This window comes from Mesoplodon bidens, assembly GCF_964165515.1.
Source record: "Mesoplodon bidens genome assembly, chromosome: 6".
NCBI lineage: Eukaryota > Metazoa > Chordata > Mammalia > Artiodactyla > Ziphiidae > Mesoplodon > Mesoplodon bidens.
In genome coordinates this window covers 7,107,476-7,135,016 of record NC_138162.1, presented here as the reverse complement: position 1 = coordinate 7,135,016, position 27,541 = coordinate 7,107,476, and the positions used below count along the sequence as shown (strand labels likewise).

Sequence of the window (27,541 nt, the reverse complement as noted above, 5' to 3'; positions counted from 1 at the left end):
AACATTGGTCACGTGACCCACCCAATTGCACAGAGGCCGGGGCGGTGCAGAGGAGTTCGGCAACACTCATTGGCCAAAGAAAGGTTGGCCCTGCGTGAGGCCACGCCCCCCGTGGCCCCGAGGTTGGTTGCGCGGGCGCCGGGGAAGGAGACGCTGTCCTTCCGCAGCGATGGGATCCTGGGTGAGTGGCGGCGGTCCGGGCTGAGCCCGCGGAGCAGGCGGGCGGCGCGGCAAGGTCCGGGACTGAGGCTTGCAGTGGGCGGGAGCCGTGCCTGAGCGGGGAACTGGGTAGGATTGCAGGTGTCCCAGCTTAGTCCGACTAGAAGGGCCAGCGTTGGAAAGAGCAGGTACTCGGGCCGTGGGGCGCGAGAGGTGGAACGGAAGGTACCCGGTCAGTGGGAAGATGCCCGGGCCTGGAACATTGCAGAGATCGGAGCAGGGGCGCAGGTACTGGACCCGCGCTGGGCAAGTACCGGGATGGAAGGAGCGGGTGCGCGGGCTGTGGAAGGCGGCGGCAGTGGGCACCTGGACGACCCTCAAGGATATTCCGGGGGTCGGGGCAAGAGAGGAGGGGGCCTGACCAGGGCATGCGCAAGGAATTGTCTGGGATGGAAAGCGCAGATTCTGAAGAAGGGGGTATTGCTGAGCTCCAGCGTGGGAGTGCTCAGTGCCGGTCCGGGTCAGACTGCTGAGGTGTCCCACCGGTGTGGAATGAACGGAGACTGGGCAGAGGGGGCATTGCTGGGGTCAAGGCGGCATGAAGGGTGCTCAGGCTAGAGTCATTTACGGGGTGGTTCAGGGCAGGGGAAGAGGTGTCCGGGATGGAAAGCGTGGGCATCCAAGCTGAGAGGTTGTGAGTGCCCTGGTGGGGGTGGAATGAGGAGGTTACCGCCCAAGGTTACAGGGCAGGAGAGGTGACTTTCCCAGGTGGGGACGACATTAGGAGTGTCCACGTGGTGGGGGACATTGCCATGGTCTTGTCATCACAGAGAAAAAGTGGAGGCTTCTCTCATTCAGCCCTGGGTCGTGCCAGGAGGAAGGACGGGGTATGGTTGGGCTGGATATGGATCCATCCCTGGAGTGAAGCTGTCTTGGCGTGGGTGTCATTACCTGGCACCTGCCACCCTTCCTCAGTCGGGGCAGCAGAGGCTGCTCTTGACTTTCCTGCAGGTAAATGCCAAGCCTTGGGGTCTCCCAGAGCTGAGGTCATATCCCAGCTTGGCCATTTACTCAGTGACCTCGGTAGGGTTGATTACCTTTTGGAGCCCCAGTTTCCCCATCATTGAGATAAACAGTGCTTGCCTTGAGGGTTCTGTGGGTGACTAGACTTAAAACCCCCCATGGAGAGCCTGTTCCAAGCCTGGCCTGTTAAAGTAAGTGCTTGGGAAATAGTAGCCGCTGATGCTCTGATGTTCTTGTCTTCCCTCGTTCGTTCTGAGGCTTGGGCCAAGTTGGGGGTGGTGCTGAGAGAGCTGGCTTGTGACCACTGGAGGTCACATCGCTCAATTTGTAGCCTCCTGGCAGAATGTCCCCTACCCTTGACAACATGAGTTTCTTCAGCCCTAGAATATTTCACACACACACACACACACACACACACACGCACACACACACCCTAGAGCTAACTGATAGGATCATTCATCCTTCCCACTCACTGAGGATAAGCCGTTTCTTGTGCCGGTCCAGTGACTTTGGCCGCCATCCCAGGTAGACAGGGTCCATCTGGCCTTCGTGTTCATTTCATTTGAAGTCCCAGGAGACCTTGAAGGCATCCTTGGCCTTGGTGGTGGTGGTCGCGGAGCTCTCTGCAGGATCTTGGGGACTGGGTTATATGTGCTCAAGCCACTTATTCACTGGCCTTGGAATGGGCCGTGGAGTACCCTGGGGGTCTCAGAAGGCCCCAGGGGAAAGTTGCCCTTGTAGTCTGTAGTTCTGCTGAGACTCCCACTTCCTGCTCCATGTCAGATTTGGCGAAAGGGTTGTGTTGAGCGCAGAGTCGAAAGTCCGTTAGATCTTGGTCCAAGTCCTGACTCCGCCTGGTACCAGCTGTGTGACTTTGGACTCCTGACTTACCTTTTCTGAGCCTCAATTTCCTCTCTGGAAATTGGCAGGGGTGTGGGAGGTAGATCGCATCTATTTCATAGAATTGTAATGATTCAATGAAATAATGTATGTAAGGAACTCTGCACAGAATACCCACATAAGGTATAGTAGCTGTTATTATTTGAGGAAATACCCTGCTGTTTTCGTAATATGTCCACAGGAAGTACAACATTCTTGGTTTTGTGGGAGGTGGAAAAGATGCAATGATTCTCACTCAGGGGTCTGACCCTTTAGAGGCCTAAGGTTTTTGTTTAGCACGTGGGCCATGGGTTTAAAAAGATTGAGAAAGTGTGGTATAAAGCCCCAAGTTTGAGAGTGACCTATCCATCTCCCAGGCTCTGGGTCCTCACTTGGGCCAGCATGTCAGACACTGCCTTCTGCTCCCAGGGCTCAAGGTGGGCAGAAAGTCCGTGGGGCACTTGGCTACCTTCCTGGTGGCAGGTGCAGAAGGCGGGGGCCTGGTTCCAGGCCTCGCATTCCACACGTGGGCTTTGCTCCCACCTCATCCCCCACTCTTGTGTGTGTTTCTTTATGCTCACATGCACACACCCTTGTGGCTGACTTGGTCGTCTGTCTCTCAGCTCTGTGGAGGGACCTTCTGGTATGTGTGTCCCTGTCCTTTCGGGGCGTGGATGCTGCCCGGGACCCAGCCAGCAACCAGTTGAAGACGTTCTCCTTGGAAGCTCTTGGCCCCGAGGGCTCTCGCCTGGGGTGCCCATCCTGCCATGGCATTCCGGAGGACTGAGGGTATGTCCATGATCCAGGCCCTGGCCATGACGGTGGCAGAGATCCCTGTGTTCCTTTACACGACGTTTGGGCAGGTAAAGATCGGGGCGGGTTGTGGTCCTGCCCTTTACCCCTCTGGTCCCTGAAACACTGAGCCACTCATCCCAGGGTCCCTCAGCATCCAGGAAAGTTGGGCCCTCGTGATTGCTGTCCCAGGCAATCCTCTTTGAGCAGAGTAAGGACTGGGTTCGGAGTCTGGGGTCCCAAGCCCGGTCTCCACCCCAGGCCTATGTGGACTCCTGACCTCAGTTTCTCAGTTTATAAAAGAGGTCAGTAATACCTGCCAACTTTAAATGTTTGTGGCTGACCAGTCCTCTTGACACTTCCTGAAGCTCTGCCCTGTGGGAGGCAGCCTCACTCGAGGGGCTCCCGGTCCAGCAGGCAGAGTGAGGGTGGAGCAGGGGAGTGTACAGATGAACCATCGGGTAAAGTGAACGTCATTGTCTTTGAAGAGTGGAGAAGCGGGGTGGGCAGACCTGAGTTCCGCTTCTGCCTCTCTGTCACCTTAAGCGTGCGTCCTAACCCGTGTGAGCTTCAGATGCCTCACCTGGAAAATGATGGGCATTCGGACAGGTAACACAGGTAAAATCCTGGTGCAGTAGCTGGCATAGGTGCTCAGTCACTGCAGCTGGTAGAAACCTGACCGATGGTGTTGGGGACACCTGCTGGACCCCAGATACGATCTCCTGGCCTTGTCATTTTGCCATCCCCCGTCCCCCTCTTTTACATCTCTGTGATCCAGGTTTCAGAGGCCAGGGCCCCCAACTCCCACCCCCACAGTCCCCTGCAGGTGGCTGCCTCTCAGTCATTCCTGGTCAGGAGGTATCCCCTGGGGGCCTGACGCGTTCCCTGCCCCTCACGTGTTCCTCAGGGCAGCTCTCCCAGGGAGATGTAACTGGCTGCTCCCTCTTTTCTTACAGTCTGCCTTCTCCCAGCTGCGGTTGACACCAGGCCTGCGGAAGGTCCTCTTTGCCACAGCCCTGGGGACTGTGGCCTTGGCCCTGGCCGCCCACCAGCTGAAGAGGCGACGGCGGAAGAAGCAGGTCGGCCCCGAGATGGGAGGCGAGCATCTGGGCACAGCGCCCCTTCCCATCCTCATGGCCAGGAAGGTCCCGTCAGTGAAGAAAGGTAGGTGTGAGGTGGTGGGGAAGGGCCTGACCTGGAGTCGAGTCTCAGCTGGACCCCTATGAGCTGAGATCTTGGGCTAGTGACATCCTGTCTCCAAGCTGAGTCCCTCTCACCTGGGAAGCAAGTCATTGTAAGGATTTGCTGGGTGATGTGGCCGGATGCACATGTCATTGGAAGCGATGGTTCTCATTATCTGAGGACCCTTTGGGAGCCCCGGGTCCAGGGTGGGCTGGTGGGGTGCGGCTCCTCCGTCCAGCGATGCAAGTGCCCTGGCTCAGGAGCAGAAAGGGCCAGATGGTTCCTGAGCCTTTTGGTATTCTCACCATCCCCCTCTTCTTCTCTTTGCATACAGTAAGATTCACCCTTTTTTGAGTTTTGACAAACACTTATAGTCATACAGTCACTGCCACAATCAAGAACTGTTGCTCTAAATCCCCCCAGGGCCCTTGGTAGTCAGCCCCTTTCCCCTGCCCCCAGCTCCTGGCAGCCACTGACCTGTTTTGTGTCTGCTGGTGTGGCTTTAAAAGCCTCTTATGGTCCCGTTAATCTTGTAACCCAGTAACCCCGTGTTTGCCGTATACAGATCGCTTTCCAAGGCAAGGAGTCCTCAAAGGCTCTCATGTTGGAAGAAACTTGTTTTAAGAGGCAAAATCTCCTTCTGTGACAATGACTTTTTTAAAAAAATTAATTTAATTTAATTTATTTATTTTTGGCGGCGTTGGGTCTTCGTCGCTGTGCGCAGGCTTTCTCTAGTTGCGGCGAGCGGGGGCTACTCTTCGTTGCGATGTGCGGGCTTCTTACTGCGGTGGCTTCTCGTTGTGGAGCACAGGTTCTAGGCGCGCGGGCTTCGGTAGTTGTGGCACGTGGGCTCCGTAGTTGTGGCTCGTGGGCTCTAGAGCGCAGGCTCAGAAGTTGCGGCGCACTGGCTTAGTTGCTCCATGGCATGTGGGATCTTCCCGGACCAGGGCTCGAACCCATGTCCCCTGCGTTGGCAGGAGGATTCTTAACCACTGCGTCACCAGGGAAGCCCGACAATGACTTTTAATTATGAATGATCATTGCAAAAGGGAAGTTTTTGTGTTTTCAATTGGACGGAGAAGTTTGTAGACTAATCTAGAACAAGACCACGAGACGTGCTGGCACAGCTGGCTTTCCATTCTGCATTGGCCCCACTGGAAGCCTGGAGTCGTTTCTGGACTAACCTCTTGCTACTTTGTGCCAGCACCATCTCTGGTTCCACCTTATTTTGCCTTCCCTACTTTTCTCACTTAAAAGAACCAAACCAAAACAAAACTATGTATTTTGAAAAGTTGGTACCTCAAATCCTTTTTCAAAGGAGAAGAATTCCAGATCAGTCAGTCCATCAACCACACAGGGGAAGCTGAGTCAGGAGGCAGAAGTGGCTGGGCCTCATTCTCAGGCTTAACCCAGCAGATCCAGGCCCCTCCGGGCCAGGCCTGCGCCGCGTAACAGGGGTACGGAAGTGAGCAGGACGAGGGGCGGGGGCCCAGCCCTCTGCTGCTAGGTGCACGCCCTCGGGGGCTCTCTGCTGTCACCCTGACTTAGAAGGTCAGGACGACTCCCAGATGAGGACGGGGAGAGGGGTCCGGAGCGGGCAACAGCCGTGCAAAGGCTGGGTGGGAAGCTGGCATGACCCCTCTCCTCCTGTTCCTCACAGGCTACTCCAGCCGGAGGGTCCAGAGCCCCAGTAGCAAGAGCAACGACACTCTGAGCGGCATCTCCTCCATCGAGCCCAGCAAGCACTCAGGCTCCTCCCACAGCTTGGCCTCGGTGAGGGTAGCAGGGTGCCTGTCACGGCCTTGGGGCTCCGGTCTCTGCCCTCGGGGGCTTCTGGGCTGGTAGGAAGGTGGGAGAAGAGGTTCCATCCATTCATTCGTTGGTTCATTCACTCATCCATCCGTGCAGACTTCCAGAGTTGGTCAGTGATCACTGTGTGCCGGGCATTGGTGAGGGAAAGGTGGATAAATGCGGAAGAGAAGCTTTGATCTCTTGGGGAAGATACTTACCCATGAAAGTGCCTTCATTTATTCATTCATTCATTCATCAGACACTGAGCAAGCACCGGCTTTATGTCAGGGACTACTAGGTGCTGAGGATATAGAGATAAATAAGACAAAGAGAAGTTTATTTTCTCTTGGGGAACGGCTTTTGGCTCATTCACTCGTCTAGTTGTTCACTCATCCAGCGAGCACTGAGCCCCAGCTCTGAGCCACGCACTGCCCTGGGGACCTCCCGCCTGGGAGGCGGGTGGCCGCTCATGTGGGCGAGACGCATGGGCAACAGCCGGGCCCTGCCGGCCCGTATGTAATGGGTGCTCCTTGAGTCCTCCCTGTCCCACTTGTAGTGGAGCCCCGGAGCAGGGAGGGGGTCATGCCTTTCGGGAGTGGAGCTCAGGGTGGGTTTCATAGGAGGCTGCAGCTTCCCGGGCTGGGCATTGGCCTCTGTTTCCTCCTGCTTTGGCCATTTCTGTGACCCGTCCTCAGGCACTTGGAGTTGACGGAAGCAGGCTGGGCCAAGGGCTCGGCCACTGCGGCCCGGGGCTGGCATCAGGGATGGTATTGCAGAGGGCACGTGGCGTGTGGTGAGGGGCAGGGGGTGGGGGGAGGCTCAGGGGTCCTGCAAAGGGTCTGGGAAGGCCTCATTCCTTATTCTCGGGTTCTTGCGCTACTTGGCACCCAGATGGTAGTGGTGAACTCATCCAGCCCTGTGGCTGCATGCTCGGGGCCGTGGGACACCAGAGGGATGGAGGAGCCCGTGACCACCAGCAGCGGCAATGCTGAGAGCCTCTACATGCAAGGTACGGGCCAGGAGGCCGGCCTTGGGCACCCCCCTGCCCAGCGCCCGCCCCACTCCCGCGGCCGGGGCAGGGTAGTGGGGAGCGTGGCCTCCTCCCGGGAGCCTGGGCTGGGTTTTCTGGGTGCTGCTTGCAACCAGTTCCAAAACCACCCACCCCAGATCCCCGTCTCAATGGTTTCCAGCCATTTCTGGACCGGGCAGAGACTCCAGGCACAGATCTGGTCTGAATGAAGACCTGTGAGCTGGCCAGCCCTGAAAAAGGGGTCAGGACCTGGTCCACATGGTCCTGGCTGTTCCCATCCTCCCGGGCTCTCCTGCCTCCTCTCTCTTCTGAGCCCCGTCTTGCGTGACGCGGTGCGGGGCACGGCTGCTCTCCCTCCGCTGGGGCCTGACACCCCTCTCTCCCGTCTCCCCCGCCCACACTCAGGCATGGAGCTATTCGAGGAAGCTCTGCAGAAGTGGGAGCAGGCGCTGAGCGTGGGGCAGAGGGGGGATGGCCTCCGGAGCCCCGAGACCGCGTCCGAGGTGCCGTCCGAGGTACGCAGTCCTCCCCCGGGTCTCTCCTACCCCCGGCCACCGGGAAGGCTGGTGGTGTGGCTGGTGGGGGACCACGTTTGGGAGGCATCTAGCAGTGCCGCCTTCTGCCAGCCCATCACGTCCTCCTGGGTGGGAGCTTCCCCTTGACCAGGATGTTGACCCAGCTGAGTAAGAAAGTTCACGTAAGGTGCATTAGCCCATGCCTGGTACTTGGTAATTACTCAGTAAATCACACTGGTGATTACAGCCTGATCCTGACTACATAAAGAAAATATGGGGGGCTTCCCTGGTGACGCAGTGGTTAAGAATCCGCCTGCCAATGCAGGGGACACGGGTTCGAGTCCTGGTCCGTGAAGACCCCACATGCCACGGAGCAACAAAGCCCATGTGCTGCAACTACTGAGCCTGCGCTCTAGAGCCCACGTTGCCACCACTACTGAAGCCTGCATGCCTAGAGCCTGCGCTCTGCAACAAGAGAAGCCCCCACTCACTGCAACTAGAGAAAGCCTGCGTGCAACAACGAAGACCCAACACAGCCAAAAAAAAAAATAAAATGGGGACTTCCCTGGCGGTCCAGTGGGTAAGACCCCACACTTCCACCGCAGGGGGCATGGGTTTGATCCTTGGTTGGGGAACTAAGATCCCGCATGCCCCTTGGCCCAAAAAAAAAAAAAAAAAAGCATTCTTGAAAGGCTGGAGGGAAATACCGTGTGTTCATAGTTGATTGGGTCACACAGCTTTTGTCTTGTCTTTTCTTTATACATTTTTTTTGGCACAGTCCAAGTTTTCTATAAGTGAATATTTATCTCAATATCAGAAAAGAGAAATAAAGCGGAAAAGCCAAAATAAAATTTTTTGTGTGCAAAGCACACCAAATATATGTCCTAGGATGCATTGTTTTGTAGTAGTTAAAAAAGATGAAAACCTGGAGACTGTAAGTGCCCATCAGTAGGGATCTGGAATACTAGGCAGCCTTTATGGTGGCGCAGTGGTTAAGAATCTGCCTGCCTGGTGGCGCAGTGGTTAAGAATCCGCCTGCCAACACAGGGGATACGGGTTCGTGCCCTGGTCCAGGAAGATCCCACATGCTGCGGAAAAACTAAGCCCGTGCGCCACAACTACTGAGCCTGCGCTCTAGAGCCCACGAGCCACAACTACTGAGCCCGTGTGCTGCAACTACTGGAGCCCGCAGGCCTAGAGCCCGTGCACTACAACGAAGAGTAGCCCCCAGTCACTGCAACTAGAGAAAGCCCGTGTGCAGCAACAAAGACCCAACGCAGCCCCCCCGTCCCCCCAAAAAAATAAATAAAATAAGTAGAAAAAAAGGAGGGACTTCTCTGGCGGTCCAGTGGTTAAGACTCCGTGCTTCCAATGCAAGGGGTGGAGGTTCGATCCCTGGTTGGGGAACTAAGATCCCACAAGCCGCGCGGCGAGGCAAAGAAAAAAAATAAAAGGCTGAAGGAAAGCTGTATGGGCTGTTAGGTTGCTCTCTCCACTATATTTTATTAAGTGAAAAAAGCAAGATATAGAATGTGTATAGTGACCCATGTGTACATTTTTTTCTATTGAGATGTAGTTGATGTGTAGCATAATGTAAGTTACAGGTATATAACATAGTGATTCATGACGCATGTGTACGTTTTATTTATTTATTTTATTGAAGTATAGTTGGTTTACAATGTTGTACTAATTTCGGCTGATGTGTACATTTTTAAAAAGACATCCATCCTTGCCTACATATGCCTGTTGGTAACTGCTGGTGTGTATGTGCACTTTTATTTCCCTCTGGACAGATAACACAAGAGATTTTTTAAAAGAATATTTATTTATTTATTTATTTATTTATTTATTTTTATATCTTTGGCCGCATCGGGTCTTAGTTGTGGCACGTGAGATCTTTCGTCGTGGCACTTGGGCTTCTCTCTAGTTGTGGCTCGAGGGCTCAGTAGTTGTGGCGTGTGGGCTTAGTTGCCCCGCAGCATGTGGGATCTTAGTTGCCTGACCAGGAATTGAACCCGTGTCCCCTGCATTGGAAGGTGGATTCTTAACCACTGGACCACCAGGGAAGTCCCCATAGGAGATTGTTAACAGTGATCTATGAGGAGAGGGTCTGCAGGGAAAGGAGGAGAAGGCTTTTCTTGTACTTTTTTTGTCAGTGTTTTTTCTCATTCTGGGGGTTGTCTTTACCCTTTCCTTTTTTTTTTTGGCCGCACCACACGGCTTGCAGGATCTTAGTTCCCCAACCAGGGATCGAACCTGTGCCCCCTGCATTGGAAGCGCAGAGTCCTAACCACTGGATGGCCATGGAATTACCAATCTTTTCACTTTCTTGATGGTGTCCTTTGAAGGACAAAGGTTTTTTTTTTTTTTTTTCTGTATGTGGGCCTCTCACTGTTGTGGCCTCTCGTTGCGGAGCACAGGCTCCGGACGCGCAGGCTCAGCGGCCATGGCTCACGGGCCAGCCGCTCCGCGGCATGTGGGATCTTCCCGGACCGGGGCACGAACCCGTGTCCCCTGCATCGGCAGGCAGACTCTCAACCACTGCGCCACCAGGGAAGCCCAAGGACAAAGGTTTTTAATTTTGATGAAGTTCGGTGTATCTAATTATTCTTTTGTCACTTGTGTCGTATGTAAGAAACCATTCTCTATCCCAAGGTGGCTTCCCAGAGGAAGAGCTGGCAGATCTGCCAAAGCTACAAGGCTCTGCTGGCCACACTGAGCGGTGTTACTGAGCAAGACGGCCAGCAGGTCTGGGGTCCCATGGGCTCCGCCAGGCTCTAGCTGGGTGCGCTGGGCCACATAACTTCCTTGAGTTTTCTCTGTGAAGTGGGGTCATGGCAATCCCTGCCTCAAGGAAGCCCTGAGGCTGGACAGCGAGTTGCCGGTCCAGGGCTAGCGCTCAGTGAAAGGCAGCCATTACAATCCTACTGTCCCCCTCTGAATGCTTCCGCCTCTTTCTCCCAGTGACCTGAGGCCCGAGTTGGCCCTTGTCTCCTCCCCAGGGTCTGGTTACGTGTACTTGCAGGATCTGGCAGCCTCTGTGGAAAACAGAGTCAGGCCTGCCCGTGCCTGGCCCCCTGGCCCAGAAGCTCCTGGGTTCAAAGGAGCACTGCCCCCATCTTCCCACACCCTGGTCTGGAGGCCAAGGGCAGCGAAGAGGTCACTGAGGCCACAGGCTGTGGTGCCAGGGGTGCGATGCCTTCCCAAGTGCACACGGTGAACAGGAACAGGTTGAACCCAGCTCTTTCTGGGCTCCTAACTGCCCTCTGATTATAATAGCCAGCACTTACTGGCCATCACCATGGGCCAGTCTTGTAGGAAGTACTTTATATGCCTTATTTCATTCACGTTTTCCCTAAAATCCTAGGAAGTAGGTTCTCTTACCTCAGTTGACAGATAAGAAAACCGAGGCTCAGAATGAGGGAGTTATTTACTCAAGGTCACACAGCTTGGAACTGGTGGCGCCAAGGTCTGGACCAGGTCTGCTCGGGTCTAGAGCAGCGCTGTTCAGTAGGAGGCCAGGTATCGTATTAAAAATTTTCTGGAGACCACGTTAAAAAGCAAACGGAAATGGGTGAAATGACTTTTTAAATTTTATTTATTTAGTTTTGGCTGTGTTGGGTCTTCATTGCTGCGTGCGGGCTTTCTCTAGTTGCAGCGAGCAGGGGCTACTCTTCGTTGCGGTGCACAGGCTTCTCATTGCGGTGGCTTCTCTTGTTGTGGAGCACGGGCTCTAGGCGTGTGGGCTTCAGTAGTTGTGGCTCATGGGCTCTAGAGCGCAGGCTCAGTAGTTGTGGCGCACGGGCTTCATCGCCCCGCGGCATGTGGGATCTTCCCGGACCGGGGTTCGAACATGTGTCCCCTGCATTGGCAGGTGGATTCTCAACCACTGCGCCACCAGGGGGGCCCTGAAATGACTTAATAATATATTTTCTATAATCTAGTATATCCAAAATATTATCATTTCAACATGTAATCAAGATGAAACATCACTGAGGTATTTCACGTTCTTGTAGTCTTGGGGGTTTTTCTGCGGGGGGATACTAAGTGTTTGAAATCGGTGTGTATTTATGCTTATGGCCCATGTCAGGTGGGACTGGCCGAGTTTCAAGTGTGCACTGGCCGTGCGCTGCTGGTGGCTCCTGCGTGGGGCAGCTCAGTCCAGACCTGCGCTTGCTGCTGGGCCTCAGAGCTGTCCCGTTTCCCCGGGGGCTGGGGCCCCATCATGGTTAAAGGAAGGGGCTGTTGGCCTGGGGAGCCTGGGGGGCCTGGGTTGACCGTCATTGTTTTACCCACAGCCAGAGTCACAGCGAAGGGAGTTTGCGGAGAAGCTGGAGTCCCTGCTGCACCGGGCCTACCACCTGCAGGAGGAGTTCGGGTCCACCTTCCCGGCCGACAACATGCTGCTGGACCTCGGTGAGCGGGGCCAGGGCGCAGGATCCCCAGGGCCCACGACCTCATCCGATCAGTGCCTCCCTGCACAGATGGGGAGACTGAGGCCCCACAGGCGGGAACAGAATTGGAATGAGGCCCCGGGAGTCCCTGGCCGGTGTGCCTTGCCCCATCCCCTTGGGAGCGGGCCTTGAGGCTTGTATGTCAATACCCCCCCTGCCGGCTGTTCCAGGTGTTTGGTTTGAGCCCTATTCTGCGGGCACCGGGTGGGCGGAGGGTGGCTCACGTGGAGATTAGCCCGAAGCAGGCCACAGGGCTGAGAACACACGTGCCGTTGCCCTGCCCATTGAGGTCAGGGGGCGTGACATCACTGAGATGTAATGAAGTTATTCAGCCAAACAGCCAATGGTCTTCTAGTGCCTGCTGCGTGCCAGACCCTTTGTGGTGACTGTGACCCCCCAGGGCCCTTCCCTGGGTGCTGTCCGCCCCCGGGGGGAACATCAGACTACTGAGTTTCGGGCTCCCTGGCTCTACCAGTGGTGACACAGGCCCAGTGAGGGCTGGCCAGGGTGACACATCTTCCACTCCTGTCCCCGTCAGAGCAGTCCCACTTCCTCTGGCCTCCCCGTGTGACTGAGAAGGCTGGTGGGGCATTCAGGGCTGTGAACCGTTCCTAAGTCCCCTTGGGTGTCCAGACCCCCTCGCCCTTGAGCGGGTGGGGATGGCAGTGCTGAGTGAGTGGCCCTTTGGCATCAGAGGCTGTTTCAGCTTGTCAGAGAAGGGGAGCAACTTGCCCAGGGCCACACAGCACAGCACAGCCTGCCCTCAGAGCTCAGGGCCCACAGGCCTCAGGGTCAGGCGGTATGGACGTGGCAGGTCCCCTGATGTGAGCGCAGAAAATAGGAGCTTTGCCACCATCAGCGTCATTCGTCCAGAATCGGGTGTTGGGAGGCTTGGTGTACATTTAGCTCGAAGCTCGGTGATTTCAGGAGTCTCAGCGCAGCCCCTCCCTTCCCTCTCTGCCCAGAGCGGACCCTCATGCTGCCCCTGACCGAGGGCTCGCTGCATCTGCGGGCGGACCATGAGGACAGCCTGACCTCGGAGGATTCCTTCTTCTCCGCCACTGAGGTGACGCGGGTTGCGGGGATGGCTGCGGGGAGAGGGGTGAAGGCCAGGGCTCCCGCGCGGCTCCTTGGCGGGCGAGCACTGGGTTGTGGGAAAGTGAAGGCGAAATTTCCTCTGATGGGAGCAGAATCTGGAGGTTGCCAAGTGCTGCTCCCCGGGGGACTCTTCAGTGTTGCTGGAATGGGGAAGCCTGAGAAACCAGGGGTCGTAGGTCCTATGAGTGAGGGCAGGGGTCCCCGTCCCCAGCGGCTCCAGCCCACGCCGGCCTCTCCCTTCTCCAGACCGAGTGCTCATCGCTTGGTTAGTTTCCTGCCATGGCCACGTGTGCCAGGCGGCTGTCCTCTCCTGGGGTGGGAGGACACAGGCGTGTGTCCAGTAGATGGTCCCTTTGGGAAGGGCACCCGGTGATGGGGATGCTGAGAGCCAGAGTACAACTCAAACCCGGGCCTCTGCCCTTGGCCAGCATTCCCGCTGACGTTCCCTCTGAAGCGTTGGCCCCTAGGGCGGACTCCGCCAGAAGTCCCCTGGGCAGGTGCCCCTGACCCACCCCAGGGCTCCGCCCCCACCCGCCAATGCTGCTGACAGGCTTCCACCCTCCCCCCAGCTCTTTGAGTCCCTGCAGGTCGGAGATTACCCGAGCCCACTCTCCAGGCCTGCTGCCGCCTACGAGGAGGCCCTGCAGCTGGTGAAGGAGGGCAGAGTGCACTGCCGGACCCTCAGGTGAGCATGGCGGGGAAGGAGGCAGGTGCGGGGGGTGGGGGCTGTCCCCTTGGAGGAGGCTGGGGAAGCCAGCAGGGCTTGGTGGGGACCCAGCTGAGGCAGGCTGAGGGTGGGATGGTCTGGCCGTGGCTCCTGCCCCAGCTTCGGAGACCCTAGCATGGCCCCGGTACAAGACAGGCAGGTCTAGGGTTGACGATCACAATAACTAATTAATATAAGGAATTAAAATAACAATCATTCGTAGGTGTTCTAAGTTCTCAGAGGGGTCCAGTCACGGAAGCACGGTGGGCGCTGTCCCTGAGCCCTGTGTTCTGACATACTCCTTTAAGGAGCCGTGCAGAAGCCAGGCTTTGGAGACAGACAGACCCCGGTTCTCTCCAGGTCTTGCTACTTTGTGGCGTGTGGCCCTGGACAAGTTTCCTGACTTCTCTTAGCCTCAGTCTTCTCCTGTGTGGTATATTTAGGGCTCTTATCCACCTTAAATTAATTGTTCTGTATGATGGTCATGACGCCCAGATTTAAGTATGTGTGTTTAAAGTTCACTGACCGAAAATGGCCAAAAGCCCCAGCTGAAGCCTTGGGATTTGGATAAAGTGCCCAGATCAGGGCACCTCTAGCTGCCCCAGAAGGCCCTGCCCTCGCCTTGGGAGCAATTTGGCCATTTTGGTCCTTTGCTAGAGAGGGTCCTTTGCTGGTTGGGGCCTAAAGGAGGCCGAGGTCAGCCCGACCCCCAGTGACCACACCTGCCGGGGGCGCCCAGTGCCATCGAGGCAACCCGACCTCAGGGAGCATCCTGTCAGCCCCTTCCTTGGGTTTGGGGGAAACTGAGGCCTAGAGGGGGGCAGCCACCTGCCCGAGGTCACACTACCAGGTGGAGGCAGGGCCACCCAGGGCTCCACCCTGACCCCACAGGGGTGTCGCTGGCTGGGGCCCAGGTGCTGTGACTCTGCGCTTCCCCTCAGGACAGAACTGCTGGGCTGCTACAGTGACCAGGACTTTCTGGCCAAGCTGCATTGTGTGCGGCAAGCCTTCGAGGTGGGTGCGGTCCGGGGCGCGTTGGGGGGATGGGGGCAGTCAAGCAGGCTCCTCTGCGTGGATGGCCACCTGCCCAGCCCACGGTGCTGCCCTGTCCACGGCTCTGGGGGGCCGCCAGCCTGTCAGCTCACCCCCTCCCTCCTCACTCCTTAGGGCCTCCTGGAGGACAAGAGTCACCAGTTTTTCTTCGGGGAGGTTGGCCGGCAGATGGTGACGGGCCTGATGACCAAGGCTGAGAAGGTAGCAGGGAGTCGGGGGCGCTCTTCTCGGCTCTTCTTCCCCCTGCGTTGTTTGTTTTTTTGTTTTTGTTTTTATCTTTCTAACTTTTATTTAGTTCTGTTAAAAAAAAAAGAAAAAACCCAGTCTAAAATCGAGCTGACGCGCTCTGACTTCATCCTGCAGGCCGTAGGAGAGCAGGGAAAGAGTTGGGGGTTTTTTTTGCTCCCTTTGCTAATTCTGAAAAATATGGATCTGTCTTGCCTCTTATGTCTGATTACAACACGACACAGTTTTACAAAGTTCGCCGATTATGAGATGCAAACCGTACAGGGTCGCCGGGAGCCCCACTTGCCAGGGGGAACCACTGCGCACAATCTGATGTACGTTCCCTACTCCGTTCCATAGACTCTAATCTTTGAATATGCTAATTTAACTTTCAGAGCTTGGTTTGTGTTCTACAGGCTGTTCTGCAGCTTTATTTTGTTCTGTAAGAGTCCATCTCGTCCATCTTTCCGGGTCAATAGATGGACCAGTTGGGTAGCATTCTGTCGGGTGGGTCAGCTCTGGTTAATCTGTCCTCCCAGGGACGGACATTTGGGTTGTGTCTGAGTCTTCCAGTATCACAGACACGGCTGTTATACTCAGTCTGTTTATAATCAGACCTCTTTAGGTATCTGTGGGCTTTTCTGTGGGGCAAAGCCCAGCTGTGGCAAGGCCGCGTCTTGGGCACAGACGTTTTGAAGGCTGGCAGATCGTGCCAGTTTACCCTCCGAAATGCCTTAACAACTTGAGCCCCTGCCAGCAGTATAAGGCTGTGTCTCCTTACATCTTGGCCCATACTGGATATCAGTACAGGCATACCTCGTTTCATTGTGTGTGTTTTGGCTTTATTGTGCTTTGCAGTTTTTTACAAGTTGAAGGTTTGTGGCAACCCTGTGTCGAGTAGGTCTGTTGGTGCCATTTTTCCAATAGCATTGGCTCACTTCATGTCTCTGTCACATTCTGGTAATTCTCGCCATTTTTCAAACTTTTTTATCACTATTTGTTATGGTGATAAGTGATCTTTGATGTTACTGTTGTAATTTTTTTTTTTTTTTTTTTTTTTTTTTTTTGCGGTACGCGGGCCTCTCACTGTTGTGGCCTCTCCCGTTGCGGAGCACAGGCTCCGGACGCGCAGGCTCAGCGGCCATGGCTCACGGGCCCAGCCTCTTCAATTCTGTGAAGGCTGAGAGAGACGAGGAAACTGCAGAAGGAAAGTTTGAAGAGGTTGGCTCATGAGGTTTAAGGAGAGAAGCCGTCTCATAACATAAAAGTACAAGGTGAGGGCTTCCCTGGTGGCGCAGTGGTTGAGAGTCCGCCTGCTGATGCAGGGGACGTGGGTTCGTGCCCCGGTCCGGGAAGATTCTACATGCCGCGGAGCGGCTGGGCCCGTGAGCCATGGCCGCTGAGCCTGCGCGTCCGGAGCCTGTGCTCCGCAACGGGAGAGGCCACAATAGTGAGAGGCCTGCGTACCACAAAAAAAAAAAAAAAAGTACAAGGTGAAACAGTTAAGTGTGGATGAATTAATGAAGGTGCTACACTAAACAACAGACCTTCAATGTAGACGAAATAGCCTTCTATTGGAAGAAGAAGCCATCTAGGACTTTCATTGCTTGAGTGGAGAAGTCAATGCCTGGCTTCAAAAGATAGCCTGACTCTCTTGTTAGGGGCTAATGCAGATAGCGACTTGAAACTAAAGCCAGTGCTCATTGGCCATTCCCAAAATCCTAGGGCCCTTAAGAATTATGCTATATCTACCCTGACTGGGCTCTATAAATGGAACAACAGGGCCTGGATGACAGCACATCTGTTTACAACATGGTTTACTGTTGAGGCCCACTGCTCAGGAAAAAAGATTCCTTTTAAAATATTACTGCTCATTGACAATGCACCTGGTCACCCAAGGTGGATGGAGATGTACAACGAGATTCATGTTTTCATGCCTGCTAACACAACATCCGTTCTGTAGCCCATGGATCAAAGAATCATATTTGACTTTCAAGTCTTATTATTTAAGAAATACCTTTTGTAAGGTTACAGCTGCTTTAGATAGTGATTCTTCTGGTGGATCTGGGCAGAGTAAATTGAAAACCTTCTGGAAAGGATTCACCATTTCAGTTGCCATTAAGAACACTTGTGATTAGTGGGAAGAAGTCAAAATATCGACATTAACGAGAGTTTGGAAGAAGTTGATTTCAGCCCTCCTGGATGACTTTGAGGGATTCAAGACTTCAGTGGAGGAGGTAACTGCATGTGTGGTGGAAACAGCAGGAGAACCAGAATGAGAAGTGGAGCCTGAAGATGGGACTGAATGCTGCAACCTCATGATAAAACTTGAGTGGATGAGGAGTTGCTTCTTACGAATGAGCAAAGAAAGTGGTTTCTCAAGATGGAATCTCCTCCTGGTGAAGATGCTCTGAAGGTTGTTGACATGGCAACAAAGGATTTAGAATATTACATACACATAGTTAATGAAGCAGCAACAGGGTTTGAGAGTATTGACTCCAATTTTGAAAGAAGTTCTGTGGGTAAAATGCTATCAAACAGCAGTGCATGCTACAGAGAAATCGTTTGTGAAAGGAAAAGTCAGTAGATGTGGCAAACTTCACTGTTGTCTTTCTTTCTCTTTTTTTTTTTTTTTTTTTGCGGTACGCGGGCCTCTCACTGTTGTGGCCTCTCCCGTTGCGGAGCACAGGCTCCGGATGCGCAGGTTCAGCGGCTATGGCTCACGGGCCCAGCCGCTCCGCGGCATGTGGGATCCTCCTGGACCGGGGCACGAACCTGTGTCCCCTGCATTGGCAGGCGGACTCTCAACCACTGCGCCACCAGGGAAGCCCTTTTTTTAAAAAAAATAATTAATTAATTATTTTTTATGTTTGCGTTGGGTCTTTGTTGCTGTGCGCGGGCTTTTCTCTAGTTGTGAGCGGGGGCTACTCTTCATTGCGGTGTGCCGGCTTCTCATTGCAGTGGCTTCTCTTGTTGCGGAGCACGGGCTCTAGGCGCGCGGGCTTCAGTAGTTGTGGCACACAGACCCAGTAGTTGTGGCTTGCGGGCTCTAGATTGCAGGCTCAGTAGTTGTGGCGCACGGGCTTAGTTGCTCTGTGGCATGTGGGATCCTCCCGGAGCAGGGCTCGAACCCATGTCCCCTGCATTGGCAGGCGGATTCTTAACCACTGTGCCACCAGGGAAGCCCCACTGTTGTCTTATTTTTAAGCAATTGCCGCAGCCTTCCCAGCCTTCAGCAACTACCACCCTGATCAGTCAGCAGCCATCAACATCGAGGCAGGACCTTCCACCAACACAAAGATTATGACTCACCAATGGCTCAGATGATGGTTAGTGTTTTTTTAGCAATAAAGCATTTTGGAATTAAGGTATGTACATTGTCTTATTAGACATAATGCTATTGTACACTTAATATACTACAGTATAGTATAAACATAACGTTTATACACACTGGGAAACCAAAAAAGTTCATGCAGCTCGATTTATTGAGATATTCACTGTGTTGGGGTGGTCTGGAACCAGACCTGCAGTATCAACGAGGTCTGCCTGTAATTTAAAAAAAAATATTTATTTATATATGTATTTATTTATTTGGTTGCGCTGGGTCTTAGTTGTGGCAGGTGGGCTCCTTAGTTGCGGCTCTAGGGCTCCTTAGTTGTGGCATGTGAATTCTTAGTTGCAGCATGCATGTGGGATCTAGTTCCCTGATCGCGGATTGAACCTGGACCCCCTGCATTGGGAGTGTGGAGTCTTAACCACTGCGCCACCAGGGAAGTCCCTGTAATCTTTTTAATCTTTGTTTCATCCATTACTTTATGTTTCTTAGATTATTAGCAAGGTTGCATACATTCTCGTGTTTATTTGGCCGCTTGTGTTTCTTTTTTTTTTTTTTTTGGTGGGTTTGAGCAAAGCTCTTGAACCCGCCTCTCTCCTCTGAGTCCTTCCTCCTCATGGGCTGGGCGTAATGTGAGGTAATCGTTCTGAAATGTCACCTCTGACACGTCACCCAACTGCTTAAAACCCACCCTTGGGCTTCCCTGGTGGCGCAGTGGTTGAGAGTCCGCCTGCCGATGCAGGGGACACGGGTTCGTGCCCCTATCCCGGAAGATCCCACATGCCGCGGAGCGGCTGGGCCCGCGAGCCATGGCCGCGGAGCCTGTGTGTCCGGAGCCTGTGCTCCGCAACGGGAGAGGCCACAGCAGTGAGAGGCCCGCGTACAGCAAAAAAAAAAAAAAAAAAAAAAACCCACCCTTGCTCCCACTGCCCTTGGTGTAAAGACCAAGCTCTGCTCTGTGGCCTCAGGGCTTCTTGTGCTCACAGACTTCCTCCCTGATCTGGCCTCTGCAGATGCTGGTTGCTCAGCACCTGGAACACTGTTCCTCAACTCTTTTTGTTGTCATTAGTTACTTTGTTGTAAAATACACACATAAGAGTATCGAAAGGTAGGATGTGGACTTCCCTGGTGGCACAGTGGTTAAGAATCTGCCTGCCAATGCAGAGGACACGGGTTTGAGCCCTGGCCCAGGAAGATTCCACATGCTGTGGAGCAACTAAGCCCATGCGCCACAACTACTGAGCCTGCGTTCTAGAGCCCGCGAGCCACAACTACCGAAGCCTGCGTGCCACAACTACTGAAGCCTGCACACCTAGAGCCCATGCTCCGTGACAAGAGAAGCCACCGCAATGAAGAGAAGCCCCCACTTGCTGCAAGTAGAGAAAGCCTGCGTGCAGCAACGAGAGCCCAACGAGAACCCAACGCAGCCAAAAATAAATAAATTTTTTTAAAAAAGTAGGATTTAATGAATGGAAAGATGAACCCCTGTGTACCAGCCCCCAGGGTAGAAGGTGGAACACATACCAGTATCCTGAAGTCCCTGTCCCACTCCCTCCTTCTGTTCCTTGGTCACCTGCCTTCTGAGTCCCAGCTCTTTCCCCAGGAGAACGTCACCTGACTTGTCCCCTGGGTCCTGAGAGCCCTTGGGCTCATCCTGCCCATCACCCTGCATCCTCCTCATTCCTACAAGGGCCAGAAGCCCTGCTCTCCTGGCACAGGTGTGTGCCCAGCCCAGGGCCTGGCACAGGGCAGCTGCTCCATAAACGTGAATACTGTTGGCTCTCCATATCCGTGGGTTCCACATCCGCAGGTTCTGTATCTGTGGGTCCAACCAACCTCAGACTGAAAATACTAAAAAAAAAAAAAATCCAGAAAATTCCAAAAAGCAAAACTTGGATTTGCCATGCACCAGCAAATTATTTATTTAGCATTTACATTGTACTAGGTGTTATAAGTAATCTAGAGATGATTTAAGGTGCAGGGGAGGATGTGCTTAGGTTATATGCAAATACTGTGCCCTTTTATATAAGGGATTTGAGCATCTAGATTTTGGTATCTGCATAGGTCCTGGACCTAATCTTTTGCAGATTCTGAGGGACAACTCATTATCCTCCCAGCAGCTGCCATTTACTGAGCAGCACAGCGAGCCTGGTGCTTCACTCACATTTCGTCACCTCTGGTAGCTCATTTGATCCTGATGTCTCCATCTGCTCGGCCGAAAAGGAAAGTGAACCTGGGGAGGTAGAGGGGCTTGCCCGGTCACTAAGCAAGGTTAGGGTGGAGCCAGGATTGGAACCCCAGTCAGCCTGAGCCCAGCGATGCCCTTAGCCTGTTCTTTGTGGCCTCCCCAGGAGGGTGAAAGGACGAACAAGTGAAGAAGGGCAAGTGAGGCTACAGCAGGTGTCAGGGGCTTTAGTGGACGGCCGATTTCTGCGGCTGTCCCCAGAAGGGCCTGGAGGCTCGGCTTTTTTCTCTCCAGCCTCTGCACCACTACAGGACTTGGCTTGATTTTTATTTATTTATTCATTCATTCATTCATTCATTCGTTCATTCATTCGCTGCATACGGGCTTCTCATTGTGGTGGTTTCTCTTGTTGCGGAGCACGGGCTTTAGGTGCGCAGCGTGGCTCAAAGGCTCAGTAGTTGTGGCTCAGGGGCTCTAGAGCACAGGCTCAGTAGTTGTGGCACACAGGCTTAGTTGCTCTGTGGCATGTCATGTGGGATTTTCCCGGACCAGGGATTGAACCCCTGTCCCCTGCATTGGCAGGCAGATTCTTAACCGCTGCGCCACCAGGGAAGTCCTTGGCTTGATTTTGATTAAGAAATCAAGAAGAGAGAGGCTCGGCTGGCTATCTAGCAGCTCTTCAGTGCCAGACCCCACTCCCAGCCCTGGACTGAGCGGTAACTGACAGCCCTGTCAGGTTTTTCCAGGCAGCAGAGCTGGGGTGGCCTCTGTCTGGGAAGATGCCAGCCCCTGCACACACCCAGGCTCTGGAATTGTGGAATCAGGCCGCCTCCTTGCTATGCCTGGGGCCAGACGTGAAGCCTCCCCAAGCCTCAGTCCCCTACTGTGTAAATGGGCGTGTCCTGAGGATGTCATGAGCTGATGCCAGCGGCCATCAAAAGTGTCAGCAAGGGGCTTCCCTGGTGGCGCAGTGGTTGAGAGTCTGCCTGCCGATGGGGGACACGGGTTCGTGCCCCGGTCCAGGAAGATCCCACATGCCGCGGAGCAGCTGGGCCCGTGAGCCATGGCCGCTGGGCCTGCGTGTCCAGAGCCTGTGCTCCGCAACAGGAGAAGCCACAGCAGTGAGAAGCCTGCATACCGCAAAAAAAAAAAAAAAGTGTCAGCAAGGGCCAGCCCTCATCTTCAGCTTCGTTGTCAACTTTTACATATGAGGAAACTGAAGCTCGGGGAGGTTAAGGCACAGCCCAGGGTCATCCTAGCAAATTCCCTTTAAAACTTAATGAAAATAGTTTAAAAAAAGATTATAAAAATGGGGGTTCCCTGGCGGCCTAGTGGTTAGGATTCCAGGCTTTCACTGCCATGGCCCGTGTTCAATGCCCGGTCGGGGAACTAAGATCCTGCAAGCCGTGTGGCGTGGCAAAAAAAAAAAAAAAAAAAAAAAGAAAGAAAAGATTATAAAAATGACTCATGCTAACTGTAGAAAAAACTAAGATGATGCAAAAAGAAAGAAAAATTGTCCCCAACGCCACCCTGTTCACATTTTGGTGAACATCCATCCAATGCCCCCTCTGCTGGTGGTTCTTATAAATGGCATCAACCTGCCCCTGCTGCTCTATGTCAGTTCCACTCTGCCAGGCTCTTGGGCACATCGATGATCTGAAGCCTCAGGATTCGTATCTGTAAAGTGGGCACAATATCGGACCATCCCCCGTAGGACTGTATGAATTAAATGAGTTGATCCATGTTAGATCAGCCCTGGCACGTACTAGCTTTCCACGTCTGTGAATTACATCTGTGTCTGCAAACTGTGTCTTAAGCCCCAGCTAAGCCTCCCAGTCCCAGAGAGTGAAGAATTCCTCCTGTGTGCTGACCGTCTCCGTTCCTGGCAGCATTAGTCCTATACACTATTTAATAGCCTGATTGTGTTACATGAACGAGCTCATTGACTCCCCCCAGAGTAGCCCCAAGTGTGGGGCTGTAGCTTCTCCCGTTTCACCAGTGAGGCCGATGATTGCGGAGATCTGAAACTTTGGCGGCTGGCTCGACCTCACACCCTTGCGCATCCTTCCAAAGTGAGCGCCTTCTGTGGCATGTGCACATCTTCTGGAAGGCGGTCGGTGCTCAGTAACGAGCTGGTGTGAGACATTGCTGGGCGCCCCTGGTGTTGCATCCCTCCGGGACCTGCCCTGGGTGCTGCAGGGGTGTGTGGAGGCGGGCACAGGACACTTCCTGCCCCATTCTCTCCATGACTGCTACTCAGGGATTGGCCTTGGCCCAGCCTTGGTGTGTCCCTCATGCACAGGCCAGCTTGCCCCTGTGGGTCTAGTCCAGCTGCGTCTTGGGGCCTCTCCCACGGCCAAAACAGGCTCTGCTTCTCCCCCCAGAGCCCCAAAGGCTTCCTGGAGAGCTACGAGGAGATGCTGAGCTACGCCCTGCGGCCGGAGACCTGGGCCACCACGCGGCTGGAGCTGGAGGGCCGAGGGGTGAGTTGTTTTTGCTGAGCCTCGGTGTCCTGGGGTCCCCCGCACCTGAGATCCTTGAACCGGGTGGAGGTGCCTGTAGGAGCTCTGCCTTGATTCCGAGGCTCTGCGATGGCTCCATGGCTGCTAGAAGCCCCCATTCCTGCCCTGCCTGCCCCAGGCCCCTCCTCACGCCGCCTGGTGTGCCTGCTCAGCCCCGTGTTCCCACCCAGCCCCTGCACGCCCTGCCCGCTCTGCCCTCAGAGCACTGCTGCCCCCCGCAGGTGGTGTGCATGAGCTTCTTCGACATCGTGCTGGACTTCATCCTCATGGACGCCTTCGAGGACCTGGAAAACCCCCCGTCCTCGGTGCTCGCCGTCCTGAGGAACCGCTGGCTGTCGGACAGCTTCAAGGAGACGGTGGGTGGCCGCCCCACTCCCAGGCACGCACACGCTCACGTGACCCCACGCGTGCGCCTGGATCCCACATCCCTCCGTCCCTGGCTTTGGGCACCAAGGCTGGCTCCCCACCCATCAGGGAGCAGTCACACCACTGGGATGCTGCCCACCGCTGTGATCCAGGGCTGCTGGGCACACCAGTCCCCTGCCCTGGAGAACTTCCCACAGGATCCCCTGGCTCTCCTCTGACCAGTGTAGCGCGGAGGGGCGTGCCCTGCCCTTCTGCACTGTGGCCTCACTCCTGCTCATTGCTGGGCTGCCATTCATCCTGTTCCACTTGAATGCATTAAATAAGTTAAAATACGGGGGAAAAAAAGAAAAAAGAGGTACAGCAGGGGAGCATTGAGCACAGGGCCCCTGCAGGGCGGCCGTGCTGTGTGCCATGGGGGTGGTCTGGAGAGGGGTGCGGCTGGTCTTCTATAGGCGGTAACCGTGGATCCCCACAGTCGCTCAGTGAGCTGGGGCTGCTGAGTCATGGCCATTTTACAGACGAGGAATCTGAGGCCCAGAGAACACTGGTGGCTCGTCCAGGGAGCCGCCCAGAAGGGTTAGAGTCAGGTGCGCCTGACTCCTAATTGAGGGCAGGGAGATGACAGAGCCCAGACAGCCGTCCCCATCTCCCTGCTTGGGGTGGGATGAGCTGGGGGTAAGGGCCTGGTCCCGGACTGGGGGTGGCTAGCGGCTGCCGGCCCGGCCTGTTAGTCTGACCCCCCGGGGGTTCCCATCTTTGATTTAGGCCCTGGCCACTGCTTGCTGGTCTGTCCTGAAAGCCAAGAGGAGGCTGCTGATGGTGAGTGAGCTGACAGGGCCTCTGCGGAGCACCACGCGGGGGCCGTGGGCGTGGTGCCCAGCTCAGCTGACCCTCCAGTTGGTGTGTGCTGGACCCTGGTCTAGGGGCAGGACGTGTGGGCTGGGCAGAGGAATGGGGCTCGTGCAGGGAGGTCTTACTGAGCCCCCAGGCCCTGCTGCACCTTTTGGCCTTTGTCACAGCACCGGCCACCTGTCCTGCCATTACCGCTCCCTTGACCAGGAGGGCCTCAAGGGCACATGTAGATGTTTCATCTTTCCACCCAGGGCCCAGCACAGAGCAGGCCATTGTGAAATGTCAAAGGAATCAAAAGCGGGGAAAGGGTGTCTTCAGGGGGAGGAAGGGCACGTGTAGAGCAGTGGTGGTTGGCTTGGTGGAGGCGCGTGGGCGGGGCAGGATGCTCCCGGAGCAGGCAGAGCCTCCCTCCCGCCCATCGGGCTGCATTATCTGCTCTCCCAGGCGGCGACAGGCTGCACTATCCAGGCTGCTGCGATCCATTGTTCCCCTCTGCCAGCCCTGCTCTGCTGCCCAGCTGATACCAGCTGCCACTGCCATATGCTCTGGGCACTTCCTGGGCTGAGCGCACCCCGGGCCCCTCGTGCAGCCCTCACCACAGCCCCGAGGTTGCCCCTATTCTGCAGAGGTGAAAACCAGGGCTTCGAAAGCCCCAGTCATGGGAATTCCCTGGTGGTTCAGTGGTTAGGACTCGGCACTTTCACTGCCGGGGCCTGGGTTCGATCCCTAGTCGGGGAACTAAGATCTTGTAAGCCGCAAGGTGTGGCCAAAAAAACCAAAAAGCCCCAGTCACTTGCCCGGCATCACCTAGCAAGGACAGTAATGAGCCGGGCCTTCCTCTGAAGCCCCGGCTCTTTTGCGGTACGCGGGCCTCTCACTGCTGTGGCCTCTCCCGTTGCGGAGCACAGGCTCCGGACGCGCAGGCTCAGCGGCCATGGCTTACGGGCCCAGCCGCTCCGTGGCCTGTGGGATCCTCCCGGACTGGGGCACGAACCCGCGTCCCCTGCATCGGCAGGCGGACTCTCAACCACTGCGCCACCAGGGAAGCCCAAAGCCCCGGCTCTTAATACGACCCCAGGGCCTGGCTGCCTCACCCTGCCTGGGTCCCGCCCTCAGCCTTGCCACCCTCCACAGGTGCCTGATGGCTTCATCTCCCATTTCTACTCCGTATCGGAGCACGTTAGCCCCGTCCTAGCCTTCGGCTTCCTCGGACCCAAGCCTCAGCTCTCTGAAGTCTGTGCTTTCTTTAAGGTAAACAGGGAGCTCGGTGTCTGAGAGCTTGTGCTGCTCCTTCCACTGGGAGCCTGACCCGGGTGGGTCCAGAGGAAGCCCCGGGAGGGCAGGAGCCGAGAACAGAAGGGGCTGGGTCAGGGCTCCAGCGGTGAAGGAAGAGGCTGTGGGTGGCCTGGAGGACCTCGGCGCGGGGGGAGCAGGGGCCCCGGCCCAGGCCCAACGCCCGCCCCCTCCCCCAGCACCAGATTGTGCAATACCTGAGGGACATGTTTGACCTGGACAACGTGCGCTACACGTCGGTGCCGGCGCTGGCGGACGACATCCTCCAGCTCTCCCGGCGCCGCAGCGAGATCCTGCTCGGCTACCTGGGGGCGCCGGTGGCCGGCAGCGTTGGCCTGAACGGCGTGCTGCCCCGAGAGAACGGGCCCCCAGAGGAGCTGCAGTAGTGGTGGGTGTGGACCGGGAGAGGTGGCTGGCTGGTCCTCATTCACGCGGCTGATGGCAGAGAGAAGGCCTTGGGGTCGGCATTGGAGGCCTGGGCGTCTGGCCGTCAGCAGTGGCAGAGCCCAGGCCATGGTGGCCAAGGGTGCTCGCCCCTGACCTCGCCCCCACCCCAACCTCCATCACCTGGGAATCCCCGAGGCCCAGGGGATGAACTTCCTCGAAGCGGCATGGAGCCCCGAGGGGCCCGCCTCAGCCGTTCGTGGGAAAGCAGAGGCTGGACCAGTGGCCAGTGGGCCTGAGGGGTTGTGAGGAGAATCAGGACAGGCAGAGGTGCGATGCCCCAGGGGTGGGTGCCCAAAACCTCCTGCCGCCCCAGGGCTGCGGAGTGGGGCTGGGAGGGTGGAGATGAAAGAGGGGGTGGCCGGGCGCTGCGGTGGAGGCACCTGGGCTGGACAGTCTCAGATCCAGGCATCTGCCCGGCCAGTCCTGACGGCCCGCTGCCACCCGAGAGAATGTGCTGCTCCAGAGATGGAGGGTGGGAGCCACAGACTGTGGCCGGGGGGCACCTTGGTGGGCAGCGGGCCCAGGCCATCCAGAGGCGGGGCCGCTTTCCTTGTGCTCACGTCAGGGCGGGGACCAGGCCCTTGAACAAGCCCAAGCACTGAACCGGGACACCGTCCTCTGACATACCCTGGCCCTGACAAAGTCACTTCTCCTCCCACCTACCTCTGCCACCACCAAAGACGGAGGAGGTGGGGCCGGTCCCCTCGCCCCTGCCCCGCCCTCTGTGAGCCCCGAGCTCCCTGGCTGGTGCTGGGCACTGAGCCGGAGGCTCTGACCGTGGGTCACCAGGAGCAGGGCCCCTGGAGTGAGGGGGCCCAGGGGCCACATCAGGGGAGGTTAGAGGATGTAGGCGGCTGGACCAGCATCAGGACAAGAAACTTGCCCGGCACTTTGCCTTCAACTTGATGACAAATGCTCTCAAGCCGTGTAGCGGTGCAGAGCCCGCCTCCCCGCTGGTCCTGCAGAGGAAGGCTGGCCGGCATCTGTAGACTCACTTCTCTTACAGTGTTTTCACCTGAGGTGGGCTGTTTTATTTATTGCCTTAACACTTTATTTTGAGGTCTGCCCCTTTCCAGGTGGACAGAGGCCTACAAGAGAAACAGACTCCTGGTTCTCCACACTCTGGAGTTGGGACTGGCTCAGATGGGGGGGGGGGCACCCTCCCCTGAATGGCAAAGGGGTCCGGGGCGGGGGGTGGTCTGGCCCTTGGGGGCGGGAAGGAGCGGGGATGGGAGAGGGCCCACTATGTCTGAGCCCAGTCCCTCCCCCACGTGGTTCCTCCTGCCCCCCAGGCTGTAAGACCGCTGTGCGCTAACCGTGCTTCTGGCTCCAAACCCACTTCTCTGGAGTCGCTGCCCTGGACACAGCAGCCTCCCGGGTGGGGAGGACCCGGGCAGCCCCTCCCTCCTGACATTCCGTTCGTTTGCACTTCCCCGCGCTGTGAATGTCATCTTGGCCCTGGGCCCCCGGCTGCTCTGATTTGCTCCCGAATCACACAGAAGTGGCATTTTCATTTTGTCTTTGTTTACACGTCCATGCACTGCCTCTGGCACTTGATTTGTTGCAGCTTCCCACTTTTGTACGGTAGGGCGTGTGCACACTGACTCCGAGTCAAATAAATGATTTAATGATTTC

General features: G+C 55.8%; 1 protein-coding gene across 3 annotated transcripts; it reads left to right on the top strand.

The window, feature by feature from the left end:
* The first annotated feature begins 132 nt into the window (after positions 1–132).
* MIGA2 (mitoguardin 2) lies at positions 133–27,541 on the top strand. Of its 3 annotated transcripts, none has more exons than XM_081237319.1 (16): positions 133–181; positions 2,685–2,924; positions 3,810–4,017; positions 5,696–5,808; positions 6,718–6,835; positions 7,262–7,371; positions 11,670–11,787; positions 12,791–12,891; positions 13,493–13,608; positions 14,571–14,643; positions 14,797–14,883; positions 22,811–22,909; positions 23,170–23,304; positions 24,080–24,133; positions 25,301–25,417; positions 25,639–27,541. In XM_081237319.1, the coding sequence occupies exons 2-16, from the start codon at positions 2,829–2,831 to the stop codon at positions 25,843–25,845; spliced, it is 1,752 nt and encodes a 583-aa protein (XP_081093445.1). In that variant the 5' UTR covers positions 133–181; positions 2,685–2,828; the 3' UTR covers positions 25,846–27,541. The 3 variants fall into 3 exon arrangements, with proteins under 3 accessions (XP_081093445.1, XP_081093447.1, XP_081093446.1); XM_081237321.1 differs by having other exon boundaries at positions 139–235; XM_081237320.1 differs by lacking the exon at positions 133–181 and adding an exon at positions 328–447.

What these genes read in the sequence shown, in the direction of transcription:
- MIGA2 (XM_081237319.1), top strand. Translation starts at nt 2,829, where the DNA reads ATGGCATTCCGGAGGACTGAGGGTATGTCCATGATCCAGGCCCTGGCC. An exon ending in TGAGAGCCTCTACATGCAAG is followed by an intron (nt 6,836 to 7,261) that starts GTACGGGCCAGG and finishes GCCCACACTCAG; the next exon opens with GCATGGAGCTATTCGAGGAA. An exon ending in CGGACAGCTTCAAGGAGACG is followed by an intron (nt 23,305 to 24,079) that starts GTGGGTGGCCGC and finishes TCTTTGATTTAG; the next exon opens with GCCCTGGCCACTGCTTGCTG.